This window comes from Taudactylus pleione, unplaced genomic scaffold, assembly GCF_031769625.1.
Source record: "Taudactylus pleione unplaced genomic scaffold, aTauple2 ptg000927l, whole genome shotgun sequence".
NCBI lineage: Eukaryota > Metazoa > Chordata > Amphibia > Anura > Myobatrachidae > Taudactylus > Taudactylus pleione.
In genome coordinates, this window is record NW_028285328.1 from 2,255,399 (window position 1) to 2,282,880 (window position 27,482).

The 27,482-nt window shown below is 42.6% G+C and overlaps 1 protein-coding gene across 1 annotated transcript in view; it reads left to right on the forward strand.

Moving 5' to 3' along the window:
- The window catches only part of NELFB (negative elongation factor complex member B), a 63,481-nt gene that overhangs the window by 12,449 nt on the left and 23,550 nt on the right, over window positions 1-27,482 (forward strand). Inside the window, exon 10 of the mRNA XM_088459678.1 lies at window positions 11,985-12,091. Coding sequence (XP_088315804.1) covers window positions 11,985-12,091 — 107 coding nt within the window. The remainder of the gene's footprint in view (window positions 1-11,984; window positions 12,092-27,482) is intronic.

Here is a 27,482-nt window from a genome sequence, read left to right on the forward strand (position 1 = left end):
CGGCTGTTTTGCCTTACTAGGTGTCCACGTGGTCTTCTGTCCAAACCTTTTTTTAAGGTTCTAGGCATTGGTTTCCTTTGCCTCTCAGGATGCTTCCTTTTTGGCGACGGATTCTCCTCTCAGCACAGGAGCGTCCCCACCCTTGGTTGAACTGCTTTGGGACATCCCCAAGGTCAACCCTGTGGACCCCCTATGGACCCTGAAGTAGAAAACAAGAGATATGGTAAGAACTTACCTTTGTTATCTCTGTTTCTACGAAGTCCATAGGGTCCACAGGGCGCCCGCCCTGACGCACCTGGCTTCATATGGGCTGTGTTACTGGTCACCGGTTTCCCGTCTCCTTTTCTGTGAGTATGGTTCTAGAGTGTTCCAGTTTTCTCTCTCTTTTTCTCTCCTCCTCCGGCCTTTGGCTACTTACAAACTGAGGTGCCTCTGGCTGGGGGGTGGGGTTATAGGGAGAGTGGACCCAAGTGCATCCTGGGAGCTAAAAGCTTTAACTGCGTGGTGCCCGGATTTGGTTCCCAACCTATACCCCAAGGTCAACCCTGTGGACCCTATGGACTTCGTAGAAACAGAGATAACAAAGGTAAGTTCTTACCATATCTCTTGTTATATGAGTATGTGTGTGTATGTATAGGAATGTGTGTGTGTATGTATATGAGTGTGTGTATATATGAGTGTGTGTGTGTATGTATAGGAATGTGTGTGGGTATGTTTGTGTGTGTGTGTATGTATAGGAGTGTGGGTGTGTGTGTGTATATATGAGTGTGTGTGTGTATGTATAGGAGTGTGGGTGTGTGTGTGTATATATGAGTGTGTGTGTGTATGTATAGGAGTGTGGGTGTGTGTGTGTATATATGAGTGTGTGTATATATGAGTGTGTGTGTGTATGTATAGGAATGTGTGTGTGTGTGTATATATGAGTGTGTGTATGTATGTATAGGAATGTGTGTGTATATATGAGTGTGTGTATGTATGTATGTATAGGAATGTGTGTGTATATATGAGTGTGTGTATGTATAGGAGTGTGTGTATATATGAGTGTGTGTGTATGTATAGGAGTGTGTGTATATATGAGTGTGTGTGTATGTATATGAGTGTGTGTATGTATAGGAGTGTGTGTGTATGTATAGGAGTGTGGGTGTGTGTGTGTATATATGAGTGTGTGTGTATGTATGTATAGGAATGTGTGTGTATATATGAGTGTGTGTATGTATGTATAGGAATGTGTGTGTATATATGAGTGTGTGTGTGTATGTATAGGAGTGTGTGTATATATGAGTGTGTGTGTATGTATAGGAGTGTGTGTATATATGAGTGTGTGTGTATGTATATGAGTGTGTGTATATATGAGTGTGTGTGTATATGAGTGTGTGTGTATGTATAGGAGTGTGTGTGTATGTATAGGAGTGTGGGTGTGTGTGTGTATATATGAGTGTGTGTGTATATATAGGAGTGTGTGTGTATGTATAGGAATGTGTGTGTATGTATAGGAGTGTGTGTATATATGAGTGTGTGTGTATGTATATGAGTGTGTGTATATATGAGTGTGTGTGTATATGAGTGTGTGTGTGTATGTATAGGAGTGTGTGTGTATGTATAGGAGTGTGGGTGTGTGTGTGTATATATGAGTGTGTGTGTATATATATGAGTGTGTGTGTATGTATAGGAATGTGTGTGTATATATGAGTGTGTGTGTGTGTATGTATAGGAATGTGTGTGTATATATGAGTGTGTGTGTATGTATAGGAGTGTGTGTATATATGAGTGTGTGTATGTATAGGAGTGTGGGTGTGTGTGTGTATATATGAGTGTGTGTGTATGTATAGGAGTGTGTGTATATATGAGTGTGTATGTATATGAGTGTGTGTATATATGAGTGTGTGTGTATATGAGTGTGTGTGTATGTATAGGAGTGTGTGTGTATGTATAGGAGTGTGGGTGTGTGTGTGTATATATGAGTGTGTGTGTATATATATGAGTGTGTGTGTATGTATAGGAGTGTGTGTATATATGAGTGTGTGTATGTATAGGAGTGTGTGTATATATGAGTGTGTGTGTATGTATAGGAGTGTGTGTATATATGAGTGTGTGTATGTATAGGAGTGTGTGTATATATGAGTGTGTGTGTATATATGAATGTGTGTGTATATATGAGTGTGTGTTGATATCGCGAGGTGTTTTGGATATTGTTTTTAAACCTTACTTATTATTAGAAGAAATGGAATAATTCACACCAATACCAACTTTAAAATAAATGACAACGTTTTACTTAAAAAGCAAATGAATTATACATGTATTATGGTCATAGCAGACTTACAACATGAAAAACATAAGTTCAGTAACAGTGACAAAATGATAATTTGTATTACCTAGCACAGACCCCCAAGGTGACAGTCAGCCCATGTTTATACTTACAGCCCGGCGCCCCGCGACACTCTCCACCTACGTTCTCTCCTGCTCAACCCGACTGACCGACCTCTCCCCTTTTTGATCAATCTTTTATACTTTTTTCCTCTCTGCAACTAACATATTATAAAATGGCGAATATTAATTCATTCAATATTCATGCGCACTAAACATTTCACTGATTATATATTTTAATCATAACAAAATCCACAGTCTCCTTTCTATGTTCTCAAAATACTGGTGACGGCATATACGCCAAGGCTATCCTGATTAGCCAGATCTGAGACCTACTGTCTCCTAGTCTGTTCATACTCAACTAACCCATTATTCTGTCTTGCTAGAGAAGAAATGGTTTTGATCAGTTCTAATTTCTCCTTCATCCACTAGGGGACACTGGAGTTCAAGACAGTGGGGTATAGACGGTGGTAGAGCAGAGCCTGGCACTTTAAATAATTTAGAAGTGTGACTGGCTCCTCCCCCTCTATGCCCCATCAGCCCCAGTTTTTAGAATGTGCCCGAGAGAGCCGGTAGCACATCAGGCTGTCTCCAGCCTTTCTTATATAATTTTTATTTTTAGATATTAAACAAGCACTGAGGACAGACAGGCTGCTTACTGTGGCAGTCTGCCTGCTACGTGGGAGCCGCCGGGAAGGGCACCACACAGCTACTGCAGCCTGTGTCCGGTGACCCTGAGGAGGGGGCACACAACTTGGAGTCATCGGACCCAGCGAGGACCCGCCACTGCTGACACCGGCATGTGTCTGGGTTCCTCGCCGCCCCCTCAGCCCAGCATCCCGGCCGCAGCAGTTGTAAGTATAACCACTGCTCCTGATTAGCAGGAGCAGTGGACGTTAGAGCTGGGCTCAGTGACATGCCGCTAGCTGTCACTGTTAGCGGCGCTGCTAAAACACCGGAGCTAGCGGGGGTGGAGCTAATAATGGCGCGTTCTGACAGCGGCGCCATTGGTACGGGCTCTCCCTCTCGGTGCTCTGCACTGCAGCAGCATCCCTGAGCCCTAAGTAAGTGGCTAACTGTTGCGCGCCCAGTACATACAGCCGCTAAGCGCATTCAAGGCAGCCCGCCATTTATAAAAACTGGAACATCCTGCCGGAGCATAGTCGGCAGTCAGTTCCAATATAGGTGGTCTCTGCTCCCTCTTTTATTAAGAGGGGTCGCGCTGCAAGCGCTGACTCACCCCCGCTCGGGAGAGAACTGAAGGACTGGGCCCGCCGCAGCTGAGACGGCTGAGTCCGGGTCTCCCGCCCCTCCCCCCACAGTGGGGAGATGTGTGTTCTGCAGCCCACGAATAGGACAAAGTGACAGACGGCTTGCTGCGCTGTCACTTATAGGAAGCACTGGCGCTGTCTCCGTATGTACAGCGCCAGTAGGACTAAGACGGCCTGCTTATATATTAGCCGTTAAACAGCGTGGCTGAAAGGTGCTTTGATAACTGGCGCCAGTACCTCGTGAAACTTGTTTAAATGCGTCGGCGCCCTCCACAGCAGGACATCAGCCAATGCTCTCCTCCTGCCTAGAAGGAGGTGTACTCGGGTGGTGTGAGGATCGCTCCCCCCCCCCCCCCCCCCTCTGTTCCCGATAGATGTATGCAGCGCGTGCCAGCCACCTGCAGGAGAGCCCCGCTTCCCTATTAAGGGCAGTGTCTACTACCTGCTTCAGTGCCCTAACACCGGCTGCACTGATGGTGAGTCTAGCCTATTGCTGCTCCTCCCCCACCCTCGCGCTGAGCGGGTGCACTATAACTCCGCTTTATGCAGTTCTGTTGAGGGGGCAGCTGCTTTAGCCGGGACTCTTCCTGGCTAGCGTGGACATTAAGCTCAGTATTTTCCTCTACCCCAGCGCAGTGTAAGCTATGTTTATAGTCATATATATATATATTATACCTTTTTTCGAAGGTAGTCTACGGACAATATAGAACCAAGCCTTAATCCAAATGCCGCGAGAATAATAGTGTATCGTGGGTGAGGAGAACTCCCTATTGGGTTGGTTTTAAAACCAGTGTTGGCTGAAGGGACGGGGCCTTGGGTCGATGCTCCCATATCATCCCTACTCAGGAACGGGAGTCCCATATCGTGCTGACCATCCCTGTGGTCCAGCATTAGAGGCTGGGACGCCCACTTCTCTAGCACTATGTTAATAGCGGCTGCTGGCCTTATCTCCTGCTTAGATTGAGGGTGAGGGTCTTGCGCTGTGGATTCCCCAAGGGACAGGTCTCCCTTTGAATATGTTGGGAGGGCTTTGTCAGTTTAGAGAAGCACGCAATTTTGTGAAATGTTACATGTAATCAGCGTGTGGTGCAGTGCGCTCCACATGCACATCATTTTCACTGAAGCATAGCACAGCTCACTTTTCTGGGGCAGTACTCCCATAAGTATGTGGATTGTTACTCTTCTGCAATAGCTCACCTGATAAGGCGAGTACACCAGTAACATAAGGGTCCCAGAATCGCTAACAGTCTGGGACAGCACGCTGCTAAAATATCCTGCCCCTTATGCCGTAGCAGACTGACGGCCACACGTGGCACATGAGCAGTCTCCCTGCATGGAGGTAAGCCACATGTATGTGTATATTTGTATTTATACTAAGCCCTGCTTTAGAACATATGTCTGGAGTGAAGTTTGTCCTGGGTCTCAGTTCCTTCCAGGGCTCTAACTATTGCTCATGTTCTCATTTTACAATATCATCACCTGCTAATCATGTATGTAGGTATGCGTATGCATAGGTGGATATATATATATCGCTTCTTATATCGCTTCTTATCCTTACCATAAAAGCAGGGGTAGGATCTGCTCTTATCCGTTTTATGTCTGATACCTAGCACATTTTAAAAGAAAGATGATGCAGTTGGAGGCTGGGCTCTCCTAATGTAGTTGGTGCAATAACTCCGCTTTACACTACTCTCCCTAAGGATTTATGTGTGTGTGTATATCTGTATCAGTATGTGTGATTGCATATATATATATCTATATGTGTGTGTGTGTATATGTATATGTATATATATATATATATATGGTATGCCTATATTTCCACGGATGGGAAGCCGCCTGGGATTACCAGATGCTGGGGGCCGCTGGTGCTCGGTCCTCGGGACCCCGGGCAGTGCATGGTTCCGGGGCTCCTCGCGGAATCGCAGGTGAAAATTAATTAGCTCCATTTTAAAAATGTGTCAGTGAGTAATGGATACACCTGTGGTCCTGCTGGGTGACCTGGGTGATGTGACGTGTGTGGGGTCCTGGGGACCGAGTTTGGGAGCCACTGCTGTAAGCTATATCCATATATATATTATATGGTGGCTATGGACTGAAGTCATGTTCTGTGGTTTGCATAGTGATAGTTACAATTCCCTATGGCATTGCTTCCAGTATGGACCCTATACATCTTGTATGTCCATACATGTATATACAGATATGTACTTGCATCCTCCTGAGGCTATAGTTCTGTTCCCGTCAGTCTATATCTATGGCGCTCCTTTTCGGGGGACCTATGATCTACAACTACACTCCAGTGGCGCACTTGGTAGCAAACTGATATGACTCTAAGAGTGCAGGATATATATATTTATATTTATTTATTTATTTTATATTTATAGCATGCTGATCTCCTGGTGCAGGAGTCTGACAAGTAAACTTAGTATGTTGGCATTAACTCTTTCTTTCAAAGAGATTGCCTTCTCATGCAACTGTTATGTCTGTGGGTACGTGTGTATAAATACTGATATATTTCCTAATAATTGGGAAATACTGTTTTTTAGCCCTAACTGGGGTTATCACTACAGATATATTCCTTCTTTACTTGGGATAACTAATGCATTCTATGTACAGGTACCCTTCTCTGTATCGATTCTGGTACTCCATGTTATTGTCTTGTCGCATATCTCAATAAAATGGGTCTCTAGAGGGACCCTAGGTACATTTCCTATCAGTACATAAGGAATCCAGGTTCTCTACCATCCTCAGGGCTTAATTAGTTAAATTGCTTGAAGGCCTAGGGCCACCCGCTGATATAGGCAGGGTCAGGCCTGGATTGTATTTAGATTGGTGGCCGTAATACGCACTTCACCATTATAAGGGTTAATGTAAGGCTGCTTACACTAGCAGACCGTATTTGGGGTAGATGTATAATCTTTATATGGATAAACATCCCTAATGGAACAAGCTCAGGTATAGAGTCCTGTTGTATAACCTTCTTGTCTCCACTAACGTTTTGCTAGCTTTCTACAGTATTTTCTACTGCAACATCTCCAGATTGAAGTCCGTGCTGTAGAGCATTTGTCTTAGACCGCTGAAGCTACTCTCTATCCCTGACGGGGCAGGTTGCTGTGAGTTGGAAAAGGTCAGTGACATTCTACATAGCGTCCAGAGGGTTTCTGGTCGCCCACAGGTAAGCGGGCTTACCCCACTAATGCCTCGGAAGAGACTCCTATTTCAGGCAACCTGACATTACATAGTGTTATTCTCTATTCCGCACCCTAGCTGCTGTCCTAGCAGCCATCCGCTCTTTTAATCATTTGGCTCTAGTTTTTAGAGCGTTCCTGGTGTGTGGGTGCATAGTTCCAATATTGAGATTAGTGACACTATTCTACTAGAATCTGTTGGGTTCTGGACTGAAGAGCATCTATAGGCTAGTGCACATCTTTACATTAAAGGGTGACAGGGGGCCTGGTGGGTTTTTCCGGTTCAGTATCTGTTGCTATTTCATCACATTGGCGGGTGCCTTCATGGCTGTCCTAGTGCTCTAGCCTTACTGTATGGGATGCTTCCCTATATTGGTAGCTCTCCCTGGCTGGCTGTTGCATCTGTGCTGTTTAACTGCTAGGGTATCCTGGTTGTTTTCATACTATGTTCGGACCAGCAGTTGGTACTGACTACGCACTACCATCATGTTGGAAGTTGTCTGTCTGGGGTTTTGTTGCTGTGGTTTCTTTTCAGCTGCAGTGTTTCAGTCGCTGTTTTATCACTCTGTTTGAAGAATGGGTTGTTCTGCTGTCTGACCCTCTGAAAGGGATTGTAGTCTCAATCCTCTCGAAGCCGCCTCTGCCTCTTGCCCAGTGGGATCTCCAATTGTCGGAGATCTCTATGGTCTAACCCTTCCGCTGGTTAACAACCTTGTAGTAGTTGGACCTCCAGACTGGTTTAGGGCTGCTTCGGTCTTGACTTTTGCCTCCCAGTATACTCTTTATTAGGAGTCTGTGGACAGGATCAGTTCTGTATTTGTAGAATGGTATCGTTATACTTATATCTATATGAGTTATGTTCAGCGTGCTGGGATTCTGCTGTCTGCGACTGTGGCAGCTTCCTGTTTCTGGAGCTGGTACGGTTTTCTCGAGTTTTGTTCTTTGGTTACTGCCCTTCTCCTATGGCTTCGGGCTGGGGTTCTCTGCTCCCAACAGTCCGGCTTGGTCTGTTTTCAGCTGAGCTTACAGTGTTCTGATGCTTCTCACCTGAGGGTGTTTTCTCGCTAGCCGCTTTATTCCATTCGATTTATGCTGTACGTTGTGCAATTTCTGTGACTGTTCAGCAAGGAGTTCTGATTGTCTCCTGGCTCTACAACACTTGATCATCAGCTCTTGCCTTTCCGTTGGGCCTCCGGTTCTGTGCGGTCCCTGTTTCGGTTTGGCTGAAGGGTCGGCAAGTTCTCCGCGCTTCCCACCCGAGAGGTTGGCTTTGGGACGTCCCCACTGTCTTGAACTCCAGTGTCCCCTAGTGGATGAAGGAGAAAACAGGATTTTGGTACTTACCGATAAATCCCTTTCTCCGATTCCACAGGGGACACTGGACGCCCGCCCTGCGCTGCGTACCTGCCGTTTTGTTTGGTACCTTCTATAGTTGTGTGACTGCATGTTTTCCCTGCAATGGGTTCCTTTGTTCTCCTTCAGTCGGTCTTGTTCCGTTCTGTGGTCTTCTCCTTCTCCTCGTTTTCCTGTTGTCCTCCGTCTCCTCTCGGGCTCAGTTCTTAAACTGGGGCTGATGGGGCATAGAGGGGGAGGAGCCAGTCACACTTCTAAATTATTTAAAGTGCCAGGCTCTGCTCTACCACCGTCTATACCCACTGTATTGAACTCCAGTGTCCCCTGTGGAATCGGAGAAAGGGATTTATCGGTAAGTACCAAAATCCTGTTTTATACCTATTCCTGTAATAACACTTATACCGTTAGATTATACAATATTAACCAATAATAACTGTTGCCTCAGACACACACCCCTGCCTACTTTAGAGAGAGGGTAACCCTCATCTCTAGGCCTGAGGCCATTTGACGCATGTGACGTCCTCCGCAACTTACAACTAATATATATCCTGAATCATTTCTATATACTCTTAATAGCAATGAGAGAAATAATGAAAGACATAAGCATGCATATATTCGTGACTTGCTGAAGGAATATGTACAGTCACATATTCCGGCTTTATCAGTTTGTATGTGTGTGGGTATATGTGTGTGTATATGTGTGTGGGTATATGTGTGTGTATGTATAGGAGTATGTGTGTGTATGTATAGGAGTATGTGTGTGTGTATGTATAGGAGTATGTGTGTGGGTATATGTGTGTGGGTATATGTGTGTGTATGTATAGGAGTATGTGTGTGTGTGTATGGGTATATGTGTGTGTATGTATAGGAGTATGTGTGTGGGTATATGTGTGTGTATGTATAGGAGTATATGTGTGTGTGTATGTATAGGAGTATATGTGTGTGTGTATGTATAGGAGTATGTGTATGTATAGGAGTATGTGTGTATGTATAGGAGTATGTGTGTGTATATGTGTGTGGGTATGTATAGGAGTATGTGTGTGGGTATATGTGTGTGTGTGTGTGTGGGTATATGTGTGTGTGTGTGTGTGTGTGTGTGTATGTATAGGAGTATGTGTGTGTATGTATAGGAGTATGTGTGTGGGTATATGTGTGTGTGTGTGTATGTATAGGAGTATGTGTGTGGGTATATGTGTGTGTGTGTGTATGTATAGGAGTATGTGTGTGGGTATATGTGTGTGTATGTATAGGAGTATGTGTGTGGGTATATGTGTGTGTATGTATAGGAGTATGTGTGTGGGTATATGTGTGTATGTATAGGAGTATGTGTGTGTGTATATGTGTGTGTATGTATAGGAGTATGTGTGTGGGTATATGTGTGTGTATGTATAGGAGTATGTGTGTGGGTATACGTGTGTGTATGTATAGGAGTATGTGTGTGGGTATATGTGTGTGTATGTATAGGAGTATGTGTGTGGGTATATGTGTGTGTATGTATAGGAGTATGTGTGTGGGTATATGTGTGTGTATGTATAGGAGTATGTGTGTGTGGGTATATGTGTGTGTGTGTGTATGTATAGGAGTATGTGTGTGGGTATATGTGTGTGTGTATGTATAGGAGTATGTGTGTGGGTATATGTGTGTGTATGTATAGGAGTATGTGTGTGTATGTATAGGAGTATGTGTGTGGGTATATGTGTGTGTGTGTATGTATAGGAGTATGTGTGTGGGTATATGTGTGTGTATGTATAGGAGTATGTGTGTGTATATGTGTGTGGGTATATGTGTGTATGTATAGGAGTATGTGTGTGGGTATATGTGTGTGTGTATGTATAGGAGTATGTGTGTGGGTATGTGTGTGTGTATGTATAGGAGTATGTGTGTGGGTATATGTGTGTGTATGTATAGGAGTATGTGTGTGGGTATATGTGTGTGTATGTGTGTGGGTATGTATAGGAGTATGTGTGTGTGTATATGTGTGTGGGTATGTGTGTGTGTGTATGTATAGGAGTATGTGTGTGGGTATATGTGTGTGTATCTATAGGAGTATGTGTGTGGGTATATGTGTGTGTATGTATAGGAGTATGTGTGTGGGTATGTATAGGAGTGTGTGTGTGTATATGTGTGTGTGTGTATATGTGTGTGTGTATGTATAGGAGTATGTGTGTGGGTATATGTGTGTGTGTATGTATAGGAGTATGTGTGTGGGTATATGTGTGTGTATCTATAGGAGTATGTGTGTGGGTATATGTGTGTGTATGTATAGGAGTATGTGCGTGGGTATGTATAGGAGTGTGTGTGTATGTATAGGAGTATGTGTGTGTGTGTGTATATGTGTGTGTGTGTGTGTATGTATAGGAGTATGTGTGGGTATATGTGTGTGTGTGGGTATATGTGTGTGTGTATGTATAGGAGTATGTGTGTGGGTATATGTGTGTGTGTATGTATAGGAATATGTGTGTGGGTATATGTGTGTGTGTATGTATAGGAGTATGTGTGTGGGTATATGTGTGTGTGTATGTATAGGAGTATGTGTGTGGGTATATGTGTGTGTGTATGTATAGGAGTATGTGTGTGGGTATATGTGTGTGTGTGTATGTATAGGAGTATGTGTGTGGGTATATGTGTGTGTGTGTATGTATAGGAGTATGTGTGTGGGTATATATGTGTGTGTGTGGGTATATGTGTGTGTGTATGTATAGGAGTATGTGTGTGGGTATATGTGTGTGTGTATGTATAGGAGTATGTGTGTGGGTATATGTGTGTGTGTATGTATAGGAGTATGTGTGTGTGTATATGTGTGTGTATGTATAGGAGTATGTGTGTGGGTATATGTGTGTGTATGTATAGGAGTATGTGTGTATGTATAGGAGTATGTGTGTGGGTATATGTGTGTGGGTATATGTGTGTGTGTATGTATAGGAGTATGTGTGTGTGTATATGTGTGTGTGTGTGTGTATATGTGTGTGTGTGTGTGTATGTATAGGAGTATGTGTGTGTATGTATAGGAGTATTTGTGTGGGTATATGTGTGTGTATGTATAGGAGTATGTGTGTGGGTATGTATAGGAGTATGTGTGTGGGTATATGTGTGTGTATGTATAGGAGTATGTGTGTGGGTATGTATAGGAGTATGTGTGTGGGTATATGTGTGTGTATGTATAGGAGTATGTGTGTGGGTATATGTGTGTGGCTTTGTTCTGTTTTTTAATGCTGTCTCTGTCTGTCCCATGCGCACTCAAAATTATTTTACAATATATGTCCCCACCACTACTGGGAGATTATATATACAGTATATAGATAGATAGATCAGGGTGCAGTCTTATAGGGCAGCGATATAACCTCCCTCCTTCTGCTACTAATCTCTCCCTATGCCCCCTACCGACTTTCCCTGCTCCCTTCCTATCCTCTCATACTACAGCTCTGAGATCCGTTCCTCTGTTACTGCCATTTCTTCTCCATTTATTCTGTTCTCTGTTATGTGATTGTCCCTAAATGCGACCTCCAAATGGTGTAATTGCACGTAGATCCTATAAGAGAAGTCACAGTAAATGTTTGCAGGCCTCACACACGGGCGCTTTGCTGTGTGCAGAACATTGAGCGGTAATGGACCTGTTCAGGTGCCCTACAAGCTGCACCTCGATCGCTTGGTTCGATATGATTGCGTTCTGTGCGAGCTCCCATTAAGTACATACGTGGTGCCCTATGCTGCAGGGAGACGGGGAGAACATGCTTCCAGTGCAGAGTAGAAGGTTTTATCTCTGATTTATAACCCCTGTATAAGAATCCTCACAATGTTGTCTCCATGACAGATTTTTGCATGAGAACAGAATTGCCTGTGAGGTGGGACTGTATTACCTGCTGCACATCACCAAGCAGAGGAACAGGAACTCTCTACTCCGCCTACTGCCAGCTCTCAGTAAGTGCGGCTTTTACTTCTTACACACACAAGGGCCGGGCTCTAATACCGCTTTTATACCTAAATTCCGGGTCTAACCCTATAGTTGGAACAGGGTTCCAATCCGGATCAGACCCGCAATTTTCCCGACGCTGACCCAGGATATTCTGAGCTGGCACCGTTCACACTGGAGCCGGGTCTGCAGTGACCCGGCTTTTCCGGTGTTGAAGTGGACACTCGGAGATTACGTCCTCTCCAAGCGCCCCTGAAGCCGGCCATTCACAGGCATGCGGCACAATCCTGGTCATCATAACCCAGATCGCACCGTTTATACTGCAGGGTCATTCCTTCATTAAACCCTGCAAGTTACCTGGATTGCCGAGTCACTCAACCCAGGAATTCAACCCTGTCCCCTTAAACACCAAAGCGCTACCCGGGTTATCCCTGCAATAATCCAGGTTAGCTCTGGTGTAAAAGGGATACAAGTCGCACATATTCAGGATGCAGTGAGACTTGGCAAACTACACATACACTATAGCGTATCTCCGGGCCATTCTAAGCGGGACTGATCTCCGTCATTTAGCTGGAATTATAGAGGATAGAAGGAATGTGTATATAGCTCAGGTACCTGTGTCAGATGGGTAATGATGTAATTAGTGTGATGCAGTGTTAGGTGGGTATAGGATGGAGATACTGATAGAAGGAATGTGTATATAGCTCGGGAACCTGTGTCAGATGGGTAATGATGTAATTAGTGTGATGTAGTGTTAGGTGGGTATAGGATGGAGATACTGAGGATAGAAGGAATGTGTATATAGCTCAGGTACCTGTGACAGATGGGTAATGATGTAATTAGTGTGATGTAGTGTTAGGTGGGTATAGGATGGAGATACTGAGGATAGAAGGAATGTGTATATAGCTCAGGTACATGTGACAGATGGGTAATGATGTAATTAGTGTGATGTAGTGTTAGGTGGGTATAGGATGGAGATACTGAGGATAGAAGGAATGTGTATATAGCTCAGGTACCTGTGTCAGATGGGTAATGATGTAATTAGTGTGATGCAGTGTTAGGTGGGTATAGGATGGAGATACTGATAGAAGGAATGTGTATATAGCTCGGGAACCTGTGTCAGATGGGTAATGATGTAATTAGTGTGATGTAGTGTTAGGTGGGTATAGGATGGAGATACTGAGGATAGAAGGAATGTGTATATAGCTCAGGCACCTGTGTCAGATGGGTAATGATGTAATTAGTGTGATGCAGTGTTAGGTGGGTATAGGATGGAGATACTGAGGATAGAGGGAATGTGTATATAGCTCAGGTACCTGTGTCAGATGGGTAATGATGTAATTAGTGTGATGTAGTGTTAGGTGGGTATAGGATGGAGATACTGAGGATAGAAGGAATGTGTATATAGCTCAGGCACCTGTGTCAGATGGGTAATGATGTAATTAGTGTGATGCAGTGTTAGGTGGGTATAGGATGGAGATACTGAGGATAGAAGGAATGTGTATATAGCTCAGGTACCTGTGACAGATGGGTAATGATGTAATTAGTGTGATGTAGTGTTAGGTGGGTATAGGATGGAGATACTGAGGATAGAAGGAATGTGTATATAGCTCAGGTACCTGTGTCAGATGGGTAATGATGTAATTAGTGTGATGCAGTGTTAGGTGGGTATAGGATGGAGATACTGAGGATAGAGGGAATGTGTATATAGCTCAGGTACCTGTGTCAGATGGGTAATGATGTAATTAGTGTGATGTAGTGTTAGGTGGGTATAGGATGGAGATACTGATAGAAGGAATGTGTATATAGCTCAGGTACCTGTGTCAGATGGGTAATGATGTAATTAGTGTGATGTAGTGTTAGGTGGGTATAGGATGGAGATACTGAGGATAGAAGGAATGTGTATATAGCTCAGGCACCTGTGTCAGATGGGTAATGATGTAATTAGTGTGATGCAGTGTTAGGTGGGTATAGGATGGAGATACTGAGGATAGAAGGAATGTGTATATAGGTCAGGTACCTGTGACAGATGGGTAATGGTGTAATTAGTGTGATGCAGTGTTAGGTGGGTATAGGATGGAGATACTGAGGATAGAAGGAATGTGTATATAGCTCAGGTACCTGTGACAGATGGGTAATGATGTAATTAGTGTGATGTAGTGTTAGGTGGGTATAGGATGGGGATACTGAGGATAGAAGGAATGTGTATATAGCTCAGGTACATGTGACAGATGGGTAATGATGTAATTAGTGTGATGTAGTGTTAGGTGGGTATAGGATGGAGATACTGAGGATAGAAGGAATGTGTATATAGCTCAGGTACCTGTGTCAGATGGGTAATGATGTAATTAGTGTGATGTAGTGTTAGGTGGGTATAGGATGGAGATACTGAGGATAGAAGGAATGTGTATATAGCTCAGGTACCTGTGTCAGATGGGTAATGATGTAATTAGTGTGATGTAGTGTTAGGTGGGTATAGGATGGAGATACTGAGGATAGAAGGAAAGTGTATATAGCTCAGGTACCTGTGTCAGATGGGTAATGATGTAATTAGTGTGATGTAGTGTTAGGTGGGTATAGGATGGAGATACTGAGGATAGAAGGAATGTGTATATAGCTCAGGTACCTGTGTCAGATGGGTAATGATGTAATTAGTGTGATGTAGTGTTAGGTGGGTATAGGATGGAGATACTGAGGATAGAAGGAATGTGTATATAGCTCAGGTACCTGTGTCAGATGGGTAATGATGTAATTAGTGTGATGTAGTGTTAGGTGGGTATAGGATGGAGATACTGAGGATAGAAGGAATGTGTATATAGCTCAGGCACCTGTGTCAGATGGGTAATGATGTAATTAGTGTGATGTAGTGTTAGGTGGGTATAGGATGGAGATACTGAGGATAGAAGGAATGTGTATATAGCTCAGGTACCTGTATCAGATGGGTAATGATGTAATTAGTGTGATGTAGTGTTAGGTGGGTATAGGATGGAGATACTGAGGATAGAAGGAATGTGTATATAGCTCAGGTACCTGTGTCAGATGGGTAATGATGTAATTAGTGTGATGTAGTGTTTAGTGGGTATAGGATGGAGATACTGAGGATAGAAGGAATGTGTATATAGCTCAGGCACCTGTGACAGATGGGTAATGATATAATTAGTGTGATGTAGTGTTAGGTGGGTATAGGATGGAGATACTGAGGATAGAAGGAATGTGTATATAGCTCAGGTACCTGTGTCAGATGGGTAATGATGTAATTAGTGTGATGTAGTGTTAGGTGGGTATAGGATGGAGATACTGAGGATAGAAGGAATGTGTATATAGCTCAGGTACCTGTGTCAGATGGGTAATGATGTAATTAGTGTGATGCAGTGTTAGGTGGGTATAGGATGGAGATACTGAGGATAGAAGTAATGTGTATATAGCTCAGGTACCTGTGACAGATGGGTAATGATGTAATTAGTGTGATGTAGTGTTAGGTGGGTATAGGATGGAGATACTGAGGATAGAAGGAATGTGTATATAGCTCAGGTACCTGTGACAGATGGGTAATGATGTAATTAGTGTGATGTAGTGTTAGGTGGGTATAGGATGGAGATACTGAGGATAGAGGGAATGTGTATATAGCTCAGGTACCTGTGTCAGATGGGTAATGGTGTAATTAGTGTGATGTAGTGTTAGGTGGGTATAGGATGGAGATACTGAGGATAGAAGGAATGTGTATATAGCTCAGGTACCTGTGTCAGATGGGTAATGATGTAATTAGTGTGATGTAGTGTTAGGTGGGTATAGGATGGAGATGCTGAGGATAGAAGGAATGTGTATATAGCTCAGGTACCTGTGTCAGATGGGTAATGATGTAATTAGTGTGATGCAGTGTTAGGTGGGTATAGGATGGAGATACTGAGGATAGAAGGAATGTGTATATAGCTCAGGTACCTGTGTCAGATGGGTAATGATGTAATTAGTGTGATGTAGTGTTAGGTGGGTATAGGATGGAGATGCTGAGGATAGAAGGAATGTGTATATAGCTCAGGTACCTGTGTCAGATGGGTAATGATGTAATTAGTGTGATGCAGTGTTAGGTGGGTATAAGATGGAGATACTGAGGATAGAAGGAATGTGTATATAGCTCAGGTACCTGTGACAGATGGGTAATGATGTAATTAGTGTGATGTAGTGTTAGGTGGGTATAAGATGGAGATACTGAGGATAGAAGGAATGTGTATATAGCTCAGGTACCTGTGACAGATGGGTAATGATGTAATTAGTGTGATGTAGTGTTAGGTGGGTATAGGATGGAGATACTGAGGATAGAAGGAATGTGTATATAGCTCAGGTACCTGTGACAGATGGGTAATGATGTAATTAGTGTGATGCAGTGTTAGGTGGGTATAGGATGGAGATACTGAGGATAGAAGGAATGTGTATATAGCTCAGGTACCTGTGTCAGATGGGTAATGATGTAATTAGTGTGATGCAGTGTTAGGTGGGTATAGGATGGAGATACTGAGGATAGAAGGAATGTGTATATAGCTCAGGTACCTGTGTCAGATGGGTAATGGTGTAATTAGTGTGATGTAGTGTTAGGTGGGTATAGGATGGAGATACTGAGGATAGAGGGAATGTGTATATAGCTCAGGTACCTGTGTCAGATGGGTAATGGTGTAATTAGTGTGATGTAGTGTTAGGTGGGTATAGGATGGAGATACTGAGGATAGAAGGAATGTGTATATAGCTCAGGTACCTGTGTCAGATGGGTAATGATGTAATTAGTGTGATGTAGTGTTAGGTGGGTATAGGATGGAGATGCTGAGGATAGAAGGAATGTGTATATAGCTCAGGTACCTGTGTCAGATGGGTAATGATGTAATTAGTGTGATGCAGTGTTAGGTGGGTATAGGATGGAGATACTGAGGATAGAATGAATGTGTATATAGCTCAGGTACCTGTGTCAGATGGGTAATGATGTAATTAGTGTGATGTAGTGTTAGGTGGGTATAGGATGGAGATACTGAGGATAGAAGGAATGTGTATATAGCTCAGGTACCTGTGTCAGATGGGTAATGATGTAATTAGTGTGATGTAGTGTTAGGTGGGTATAGGATGGAGATACTGAGGATAGAAGGAATGTGTATATAGCTCAGGTACCTGTATCAGATGGGTAATGATGTAATTAGTGTGATGTAGTGTTAGGTGGGTATAGGATGGAGATACTGAGGATAGAAGGAATGTGTATATAGCTCAGGTACCTGAGACAGATGGGTAATGATGTAATTAGTGTGATGTAGTGTTAGGTGGGTATAGGATGGAGATACTGAGGATAGAAGGAATGTGTATATAGCTCAGGTACCTGTGACAGATGGGTAATGATGTAATTAGTGTGATGTAGTGTTAGGTGGGTATAGGATGGAGATACTGAGGATAGAAGGAATGTGTATATAGCTCAGGTACCTGTGTCAGATGGGTAATGATGTAATTAGTGTGATGTAGTGTTAGGTGGGTATAGGATGGAGATACTGAGGATAGAAGGAATGTGTATATAGCTCAGGTACCTGTGTCAGATGGGTAATGGTGTAATTAGTGTGATGTAGTGTTAGGTGGGTATAGGATGGAGATACTGAGGATAGAAGGAATGTGTATATAGCTCAGGAACCTGTGTCAGATGGGTAATGATGTAATTAGTGTGATGTAGTGTTAGGTGGGTATAGGATGGAGATACTGAGGATAGAAGGAATGTGTATATAGCTCAGGTACCTGTGACAGATGGGTAATGATGTAATTAGTGTGATGTAGTGTTAGGTGGGTATAGGATGGAGATACTGAGGATAGAAGGAATGTGTATATAGCTCAGGTACATGTGACAGATGGGTAATGATGTAATTAGTGTGATGTAGTGTTAGGTGGGTATAGGATGGAGATACTGAGGATAGAAGGAATGTGTATATAGCTCAGGTACCTGTGACAGATGGGTAATGGTGTAATTAGTGTGATGTAGTGTTAGGTGGGTATAGGATGGAGATACTGAGGATAGAAGGAATGTGTATATAGCTCAGGCACCTGTGACAGATGGGTAATGGTGTAATTAGTGTGATGTAGTGTTAGGTGGGTATAGGATGGAGATACTGAGGATAGAAGGAATGTGTATATAGCTCAGGCACCTGTGACAGATGGGTAATGATGTAATTAGTGTGATGTAGTGTTAGGTGGGTATAGGATGGAGATACTGAGGATAGAAGGAATGTGTATATAGCTCAGGTACCTGTGTCAGATGGGTAATGATGTAATTAGTGTGATGTAGTGTTAGGTGGGTATAGGATGGAGATACTGAGGATAGAAGGAATGTGTATATAGCTCAGGTACCTGTGTCAGATGGGTAATGATGTAATTAGTATGATGCAGTGTTAGGTGGGTATAGGATGGAGATACTGAGGATAGAAGGAATGTGTATATAGCTCAGGTACCTGTGTCAGATGGGTAATGATGTAATTAGTGTGATGTAGTGTTAGGTGGGTATAGGATGGAGATACTGAGGATAGAAGGAATGTGTATATAGCTCAGGCACCTGTGACAGATGGGTAATGATGTAATTAGTGTGATGTAGTGTTAGGTGGGTATAGGATGGAGATACTGAGGATAGAAGGAATGTGTATATAGCTCAGGTACATGTGACAGATGGGTAATGATGTAATTAGTGTGATGTAGTGTTAGGTGGGTATAGGATGGAGATACTGAGGATAGAAGGAATGTGTATATAGCTCAGGTACCTATGACAGATGGGTAATGATGTAATTAGTGTGATGTAGTGTTAGGTGGGTATAGGATGGAGATACTGAGGATAGAAGGAATGTGTATATAGCTCAGGTACCTGTGACAGATGGGTAATGATGTAATTAGTGTGATGCAGTGTTAGGTGGGTATAGGATGGAGATACTGAGAATAGAAGGAATGTGTATATAGCTCAGGCACCAGTGTCAGATGGGTAATGATGTAATTAGTGTGATGTAGTGTTAGGTGGGTATAGGATGGAGATACTGAGGATAGAAGGAATGTGTATATAGCTCAGGTACCTGTGACAGATGGGTAATGATGTAATTAGTGTGATGTAGTGTTAGGTGGGTATAGGATGGAGATACTGAGAATAGAAGGAATGTGTATATAGCTCAGGTACCTGTGTCAGATGGGTAATGATGTAATTAGTGTGATGTAGTGTTAGGTGGGTATAGGATGGAGATACTGAGGATAGAAGGAATGTGTATATAGCTCAGGTACCTGTGACAGATGGGTAATGATGTAATTAGTGTGATGCAGTGTTAGGTGGGTATAGGATGGAGATACTGAGGATAGAAGGAATGTGTATATAGCTCAGGTACCTGTGTCAGATGGGTAATGATGTAATTAGTGTGATGTAGTGTTAGGTGGGTATAGGATGGAGATACTGAGGATAGAAGGAATGTGTATATAGCTCAGGTACCTGTGTCAGATGGGTAATGATATAATTAGTGTGATGTAGTGTTAGGTGGGTATTGGATGGAGATACTGAGGATAGAAGGAATGTGTATATAGCTCAGGCACCTGTGACAGATGGGTAATGGTGTAATTAGTGTGATGCAGTGTTAGGTGGGTATAGGATGGAGATACTGAGGATAGAAGGAATGTGTATATAGCTCAGGCACCTGTGTCAGATGGGTAATGATGTAATTAGTGTGATGTAGTGTTAGGTGGGTATAGGATGGAGATACTGAGGATAGAAGGAATGTGTATATAGCTCAGGAGCCTGTGTCAGATGGGTAATGATGTAATTAGTGTGATGCAGTGTTAGGTGGGTATAGGATGGAGATACTGAGGATAGAAGGAATGTGTATATAGCTCAGGCACCTGTGTCAGATGGGTAATGATGTAATTAGTGTGATGTAGTGTTAGGTGGGTATTGGATGGAGATACTGAGGATAGAAGGAATGTGTATATAGCTCAGGCACCTGTGTCAGATGGGTAATGATGTAATTAGTGTGATGTAGTGTTAGGTGGGTATAGGATGGAGATACTGAGGATAGAAGGAATGTGTATATAGCTCAGGCACCTGTGTCAGATGGGTAATGGTGTAATTAGTGTGATGTAGTGTTAGGTGGGTATAGGATGGAGATACTGAGGATAGAAGGAATGTGTATATAGCTCAGGCACCTGTGTCAGATGGGTAATGATGTAATTAGTGTGATGCAGTGTTAGGTGGGTATAGGATGGAGATACTGAGGATAGAAGGAATGTGTATATAGCTCAGGTACCTGTGACAGATGGGTAATGATGTAATTAGTGTGATGTAGTGTTAGGTGGGTATAGGATGGAGATACTGAGGATAGAAGGAATGTGTATATAGCTCAGGTACCTGTGACAGATGGGTAATGATGTAATTAGTGTGATGTAGTGTTAGGTGGGTATAGGATGGAGATACTGAGGATAGAAGGAATGTGTATATAGCTCAGGTACCTGTGACAGATGGGTAATGATGTAATTAGTGTGATGTAGTGTTAGGTGGGTATAGGATGGAGATACTGAGGATAGAAGGAATGTGTATATAGCTCAGGCACCTGTGTCAGATGGGTAATGATGTAATTAGTGTGATGTAGTGTTAGGTGGGTATAGGATGGAGATACTGAGGATAGAAGGAATGTGTATATAGCTCAGGTACCTGTGACAGATGGGTAATGATGTAATTAGTGTGATGCAGTGTTAGGTGGGTATAGGATGGAGATACTGAGGATAGAAGGAATGTGTATATAGCTCAGGTACCTGTGTCAGATGGGTAATGATGTAATTAGTGTGATGTAGTGTTAGGTGGGTATAGGATGGAGATACTGATAGAAGGAATGTGTATATAGCTCAGGTACCTGTGACAGATGGGTAATGATGTAATTAGTGTGATGCAGTGTTAGGTGGGTATAGGATGGAGATCCTGAGGATAGAAGGAATGTGTATATAGCTCAGGTACCTGTGTCAGATGGGTAATGATGTAATTAGTGTGATGCAGTGTTAGGTGGGTATAGGATGGAGATACTGAGGATAGAAGGAATGTGTATATAGCTCAGGTACCTGTGTCAGATGGGTAATGATGTAATTAGTGTGATGTAGTGTTAGGTGGGTATAGGATGGAGATACTGAGGATAGAAGGAATGTGAATATAGCTCAGGTACCTGTGTCAGATGGGTAATGATGTAATTAGTGTGATGTAGTGTTAGGTGGGTATAGGATGGAGATACTGAGGATAGAAGGAATGTGTATATAGCTCAGGTACCTGTGTCAGATGGGTAATGATGTAATTAGTGTGATGTAGTGTTAGGTGGGTATAGGATGGAGATACTGAGGATAGAAGGAATGTGTATATAGCTCAGGTACCTGTGTCAGATGGGTAATGATGTAATTAGTGTGATGTAGTGTTAGGTGGGTATAGGATGGAGATACTGAGGATAGAAGGAATGTGTATATAGCTCAGGTACCTGTGTCAGATGGGTAATGATGTAATTAGTGTGATGCAGTGTTAGGTGGGTATAGGATGGAGATACTGAGGATAGAAGGAATGTGTATATAGCTCAGGTACCTGTGTCAGATGGGTAATGATGTAATTAGTGTGATGTAGTGTTAGGTGGGTATAGGATGGAGATACTGAGGATAGAAGGAATGTGTATATAGCTCAGGTACCTGTGTCAGATGGGTAATGATGTAATTAGTGTGATGTAGTGTTAGGTGGGTATAGGATGGAGATACTGAGGATAGAAGGAATGTGTATATAGCTCAGGTACCTGTGTCAGATGGGTAATGATGTAATTAGTGTGATGTAGTGTTAGGTGGGTATAGGATGGAGATACTGAGGATAGAAGTAATGTGTATATAGCTCAGAAACCTGTGACAGATGGGTAATGGTGTAATTAGTGTGATGTAGTGTTAGGTGGGTATAGGATGGGGATACTGAGGATAGAAGGAATGTGTATATAGCTCAGGTACCTGTGACAGATGGGTAATGATGTAATTAGTGTGATGTAGTGTTAGGTGGGTATAGGATGGAGATACTGAGGATAGAAGGAATGTGTATATAGCTCAGGTACCTGTGACAGATGGGTAATGATGTAATTAGTGTGATGCAGTGTTAGGTGGGTATAGGATGGAGATACTGAGGATAGAAGGAATGTGTATATAGCTCAGGTACATGTGTCAGATGGGTAATGATGTAATTAGTGTGATGTAGTGTTAGGTGGGTATAGGATGGAGATACTGAGGATAGAAGGAATGTGTATATAGCTCAGGTACCTGTGACAGATGGGTAATGATGTAATTAGTGTGATGTAGTGTTAGGTGGGTATAGGATGGAGATACTGAGGATAGAAGGAATGTGTATATAGCTCAGGTACCTGTGTCAGATGGGTAATGATGTAATTAGTGTGATGTAGTGTTAGGTGGGTATAGGATGGAGATACTGAGGATAGAAGGAATGTGTATATAGCTCAGGTACCTGTGTCAGATGGGTAATGATGTAATTAGTGTGATGTAGTGTTAGGTGGGTATAGGATGGAGATACTGAGGATAGAAGGAATGTGTATATAGCTCAGGTACCTGTGTCAGATGGGTAATGATGTAATTAGTGTGATGTAGTGTTAGGTGGGTATAGGATGGGGATACTGAGGATAGAAGGAATGTGTATATAGCTCAGGTACCTGTGTCAGATGGGTAATGATGTAATTAGTGTGATGTAGTGTTAGGTGGGTATAGGATGGAGATACTGAGGATAGAAGGAATGTGTATATAGCTCAGGCACCTGTGTCAGATGGGTAATGATGTAATTAGTGTGATGCAGTGTTAGGTGGGTATAGGATGGAGATACTGAGGATAGAAGGAATGTGTATATAGCTCAGGCACCTGTGACAGATGGGTAATGATGTAATTAGTGTGATGTAGTGTTAGGTGGGTATAGGATGGGGATACTGAGGATAGAAGGAATGTGTATATAGCTCAGGTTCCTGTGACAGATGGGTAATGATGTAATTAGTGTGATGTAGTGTTAGGTGGGTATAGGATGGAGATACTGAGGATAGAAGGAATGTGTATATAGCTCAGGCACCTGTGTCAGATGGGTAATGGTGTAATTAGTGTGATGTAGTGTTAGGTGGGTATAGGATGGAGATACTGAGGATAGAAGGAATGTGTATATAGGTCAGGCACCTGTGTCAGATGGGTAATGATGTAATTAGTGTGATGTAGTGTTAGGTGGGTATAGGATGGAGATACTGAGGATAGAAGGAAAGTGTATATAGCTCAGGCACCTGTGTCAGATGGGTAATGATGTAATTAGTGTGATGTAGTGTTAGGTGGGTATAGGATGGAGATACTGAGGATAGAAGGAATGTGTATATAGCTCAGGTACCTGTGACAGATGTGTAATGATGTAATTAGTGTGATGTAGTGTTAGGTGGGTATAGGATGGAGATACTGATAGAAGGAATGTGTATATAGCTCAGGTACCTGTGACAGATGGGTAATGATGTAATTAGTGTGATGTAGTGTTAGGTGGGTATAGGATGGAGATACTGAGGATAGAAGGAATGTGTATATAGCTCAGGTACCTGTGACAGATGGGTAATGATGTAATTAGTGTGATGTAGTGTTAGGTGGGTATAGGATGGAGATACTGAGGATAGAAGGAATGTGTATATAGCTCAGGCACCTGTGTCAGATGGGTAATGATGTAATTAGTGTGATGTAGTGTTAGGTGGGTATAGGATGGAGATACTGAGGATAGAAGGAATGTGAATATAGCTCAGGTACCTGTATCAGATGGGTAATGATGTAATTAGTGTGATGTAGTGTTAGGTGGGTATAGGATGGAGATACTGAGGATAGAAGGAATGTGTATATAGCTCAGGTACCTGTGTCAGATGGGTAATGATGTAGTTAGTGTGATGTAGTGTTAGGTGGGTATAGGATGGAGATACTGAGGATAGAAGGAATGTGTATATAGCTCAGGTACATGTGACAGATGGGTAATGATGTAATTAGTGTGATGTAGTGTTAGGTGGGTATAGGATGGGGATACTGAGGATAGAAGGAATGTGTATATAGCTCAGGTACCTGTGTCAGATGGGTAATGGTGTAATTAGTGTGATGTAGTGTTAGGTGGGTATAGGATGGAGATACTGAGGATAGAAGGAATGTGTATATAGCTCAGGTACATGTGACAGATGGGTAATGATGTAATTAGTGTGATGTAGTGTTAGGTGGGTATAGGATGGAGATACTGAGGATAGAAGGAATGTGTATATAGCTCAGGTACATGTGACAGATGGGTAATGATGTAATTAGTGTGATGTAGTGTTAGGTGGGTATAGGATGGAGATACTGAGGATAGAAGGAATGTGTATATAGCTCAGGTACATGTGACAGATGGGTAATGATGTAATTAGTGTGATGTAGTGTTAGGTGGGTATAGGATGGAGATACTGAGGATAGAAGGAATGTGTATATAGCTCAGGTACCTGTGACAGATGGGTAATGATGTAATTAGTGTGATGCAGTGTTAGGTGGGTATAGGATGGAGATACTGAGGATAGAAGGAATGTGTATATAGCTCAGGTACATGTGACAGATGGGTAATGATGTAATTAGTGTGATGTAGTGTTAGGTGGGTATAGGATGGAGATACTGAGGATAGAAGGAATGTGTATATAGCTCAGGTACCTGTGTCAGATGGGTAATGATGTAATTAGTGTGATGTAGTGTTAGGTGGGTATAGGATGGAGATACTGAGGATAGAAGGAATGTGTATATAGCTCAGGTACCTGTGTCAGATGGGTAATGATGTAATTAGTGTGATGTAGTGTTAGGTGGGTATAGGATGGAGATACTGAGGATAGAAGGAATGTGTATATAGCTCAGGTACCTGTGTCAGATGGGTAATGATGTAATTAGTGTGATGTAGTGTTAGGTGGGTATAGGATGGAGATACTGAGGATAGAAGGAATGTGTATATAGCTCAGGCACCTGTGTCAGATGGGTAATGATGTAATTAGTGTGATGCAGTGTTAGGTGGGTATAGGATGGAGATACTGAGGATAGAAGGAATGTGTATATAGCTCAGGTTCCTGTGACAGATGGGTAATGATGTAATTAGTGTGATGTAGTGTTAGGTGGGTATAGGATGGGGATACTGAGGATAGAAGGAATGTGTATATAGCTCAGGTACCTGTGTCAGATGGGTAATGGTGTAATTAGTGTGATGTAGTGTTAGGTGGGTATAGGATGGGGATACTGAGGATAGAAGGAATGTGTATATAGCTCAGGTACCTGTGTCAGATGGGTAATGATGTAATTAGTGTGATGTAGTGTTAGGTGGGTATAGGATGGAGATACTGAGGATAGAAGGAATGTGTATATAGCTCAGGTACCTGTGACAGATGGGTAATGGTGTAATTAGTGTGATGTAGTGTTAGGTGGGTATAGGATGGAGATACTGAGGATAGAAGGAATGTGTATATAGCTCAGGTACCTGTGACAGATGGGTAATGGTGTAATTAGTGTGATGTAGTGTTAGGTGGGTATAGGATGGGGATACTGAGGATAGAAGGAATGTGTATATAGCTCAGGTACCTGTGACAGATGGGTAATGATGTAATTAGTGTGATGTAGTGTTAGGTGGGTATAGGATGGAGATACTGATAGAAGGAATGTGTATATAGCTTAGGCACCTGTGTCAGATGGGTAATGATGTAATTAGTGTGATGCAGTGTTAGGTGGGTATAGGATGGAGATACTGAGGATAGAAGGAATGTGTATATAGCTCAGGTACCTGTGTCAGATGGGTAATGATGTAATTAGTGTGATGCAGTGTTAGGTGGGTATAGGATGGAGATACTGAGGATAGAAGGAATGTGTATATAGCTCAGGTACCTGTGTCAGATGGGTAATGATGTAATTAGTGTGATGTAGTGTTAGGTGGGTATAGGATGGGGATACTGAGGATAGAAGGAATGTGTATATAGCTCAGGTACCTGTGTCAGATGGGTAATGATGTAATTAGTGTGATGTAGTGTTAGGTGGGTATAGGATGGAGATACTGAGGATAGAAGGAATGTGTATATAGGTCAGGTACCTGTGTTAGATGGGTAATGATGTAATTAGTGTGATGCAGTGTTAGGTGGGTATAGGATGGAGATACTGATAGAAGGAATGTGTATATAGCTCAGGTACCTGTGTCAGATGGGTAATGATGTAATTAGTGTGATGTAGTGTTAGGTGGGTATAGGATGGAGATACTGAGGATAGAAGGAATGTGTATATAGCTCAGGTACCTGTATCAGATGGGTAATGATGTAATTAGTGTGATGCAGTGTTAGGTGGGTATAGGATGGAGATACTGAGGATAGAAGGAATGTGTATATAGCTCAGGCACCTGTGTCAGATGGGTAATGATGTAATTAGTGTGATGTAGTGTTAGGTGGGTATAGGATGGAGATACTGAGGATAGAAGGAATGTGTATATAGCTCAGGTACCTGTGTCAGATGGGTAATGATGTAATTAATGTGATGTAGTGTTAGGTGGGTATAGGATGGAGATACTGAGGATAGAAGGAATGTGTATATAGCTCAGGTACCTGTGTCAGATGGGTAATGATGTAATTAGTGTGATGTAGTGTTAGGTGGGTATAGGATGGAGATACTGAGGATAGAAGGAATGTGTATATAGCTCAGGTACCTGTGTCAGATGGGTAATGATGTAATTAGTGTGATGTAGTGTTAGGTGGGTATAGGATGGAGATACTGAGGATAGAAGGAATGTGTATATAGCTCAGGCACCTGTGTCAGATGGGTAATGATGTAATTAGTGTGATGCAGTGTTAGGTGGGTATAGGATGGAGATACTGAGGATAGAAGGAATGTGTATATAGCTCAGGTTCCTGTGACAGATGGGTAATGATGTAATTAGTGTGATGTAGTGTTAGGTGGGTATAGGATGGAGATACTGATAGAAGGAATGTGTATATAGCTCAGGTACCTGTGACAGATGGGTAATGATGTAATTAGTGTGATGTAGTGTTAGGTGGGTATAGGATGGAGATACTGAGGATAGAAGGAATGTGTATATAGCTCAGGTACCTGTGACAGATGGGTAATGATGTAATTAGTGTGATGTAGTGTTAGGTGGGTATAGGATGGAGATACTGAGGATAGAAGGAATGTGTATATAGCTCAGGTACCTGTGACAGATGGGTAATGATGTAATTAGTGTGATGTAGTGTTAGGTGGGTATAGGATGGAGATACTGAGGATAGAAGGAATATGTATATAGCTCAGGTACCTGTGACAGATGGGTAATGATGTAATTAGTGTGATGTAGTGTTAGGTGGGTATAGGATGGAG